Source organism: Dipodomys ordii, unplaced genomic scaffold (genome assembly GCF_000151885.1).
Source record: "Dipodomys ordii isolate 6190 unplaced genomic scaffold, Dord_2.0 Scaffold99, whole genome shotgun sequence".
Lineage (NCBI taxonomy): Eukaryota > Metazoa > Chordata > Mammalia > Rodentia > Heteromyidae > Dipodomys > Dipodomys ordii.
In genome coordinates, this window is record NW_012267315.1 from 7,823,564 (window position 1) to 7,823,923 (window position 360).

A 360-nucleotide genomic window follows, 5' to 3' on the forward strand; every position below is an offset into this window, starting at 1 on the left:
AGAGCCACGCGGGAGCCACGCGGGAGCCCGCCGCCCCAGGCCTGAGGCCCCCGCCGCGCGCGAGCCCGCCCCCCATGCGGTCACGTGACACCGACCTGCTGGTCCTGCCGCTGCTTTAGATGCACGCCGGCCACCGTGGCCGCCGTCAGGAGCACCGAGAGGCCCAGTACCGCTTTCGAGCTTCTCGACATGCCCGCGCCGGCCGCCGGAGGCCACCTTTTGCCCCTCGCCCTGAGGCACCGTCGCTATGGCTGACCCGGTCCCGGCCAGGCTCGACCCTTCGAGCGCCGAGCTGGCGAGTGTCGAGAGGTGCCGTCGCCAGGCTCGACCAATCGAGAGCCGGGCAACCGTGCGTACTTC

The 360-nt window shown here is 72.8% G+C and overlaps 1 protein-coding gene across 1 annotated transcript in view; it reads right to left on the reverse strand.

Annotated features, from left to right (window-relative positions):
* Pet117 (PET117 homolog (S. cerevisiae)) overlaps window positions 1–260 on the reverse strand; it is a 5,265-nt gene extending 5,005 nt beyond the window's left edge. The window contains exon 1 of the mRNA XM_013027116.1: window positions 96–260. Coding sequence (XP_012882570.1) covers window positions 96–191 — 96 coding nt within the window. The 5' untranslated portion in view covers window positions 192–260. The remainder of the gene's footprint in view (window positions 1–95) is intronic.
* Between the last annotated feature and the right edge of the window lie 100 nt (window positions 261–360).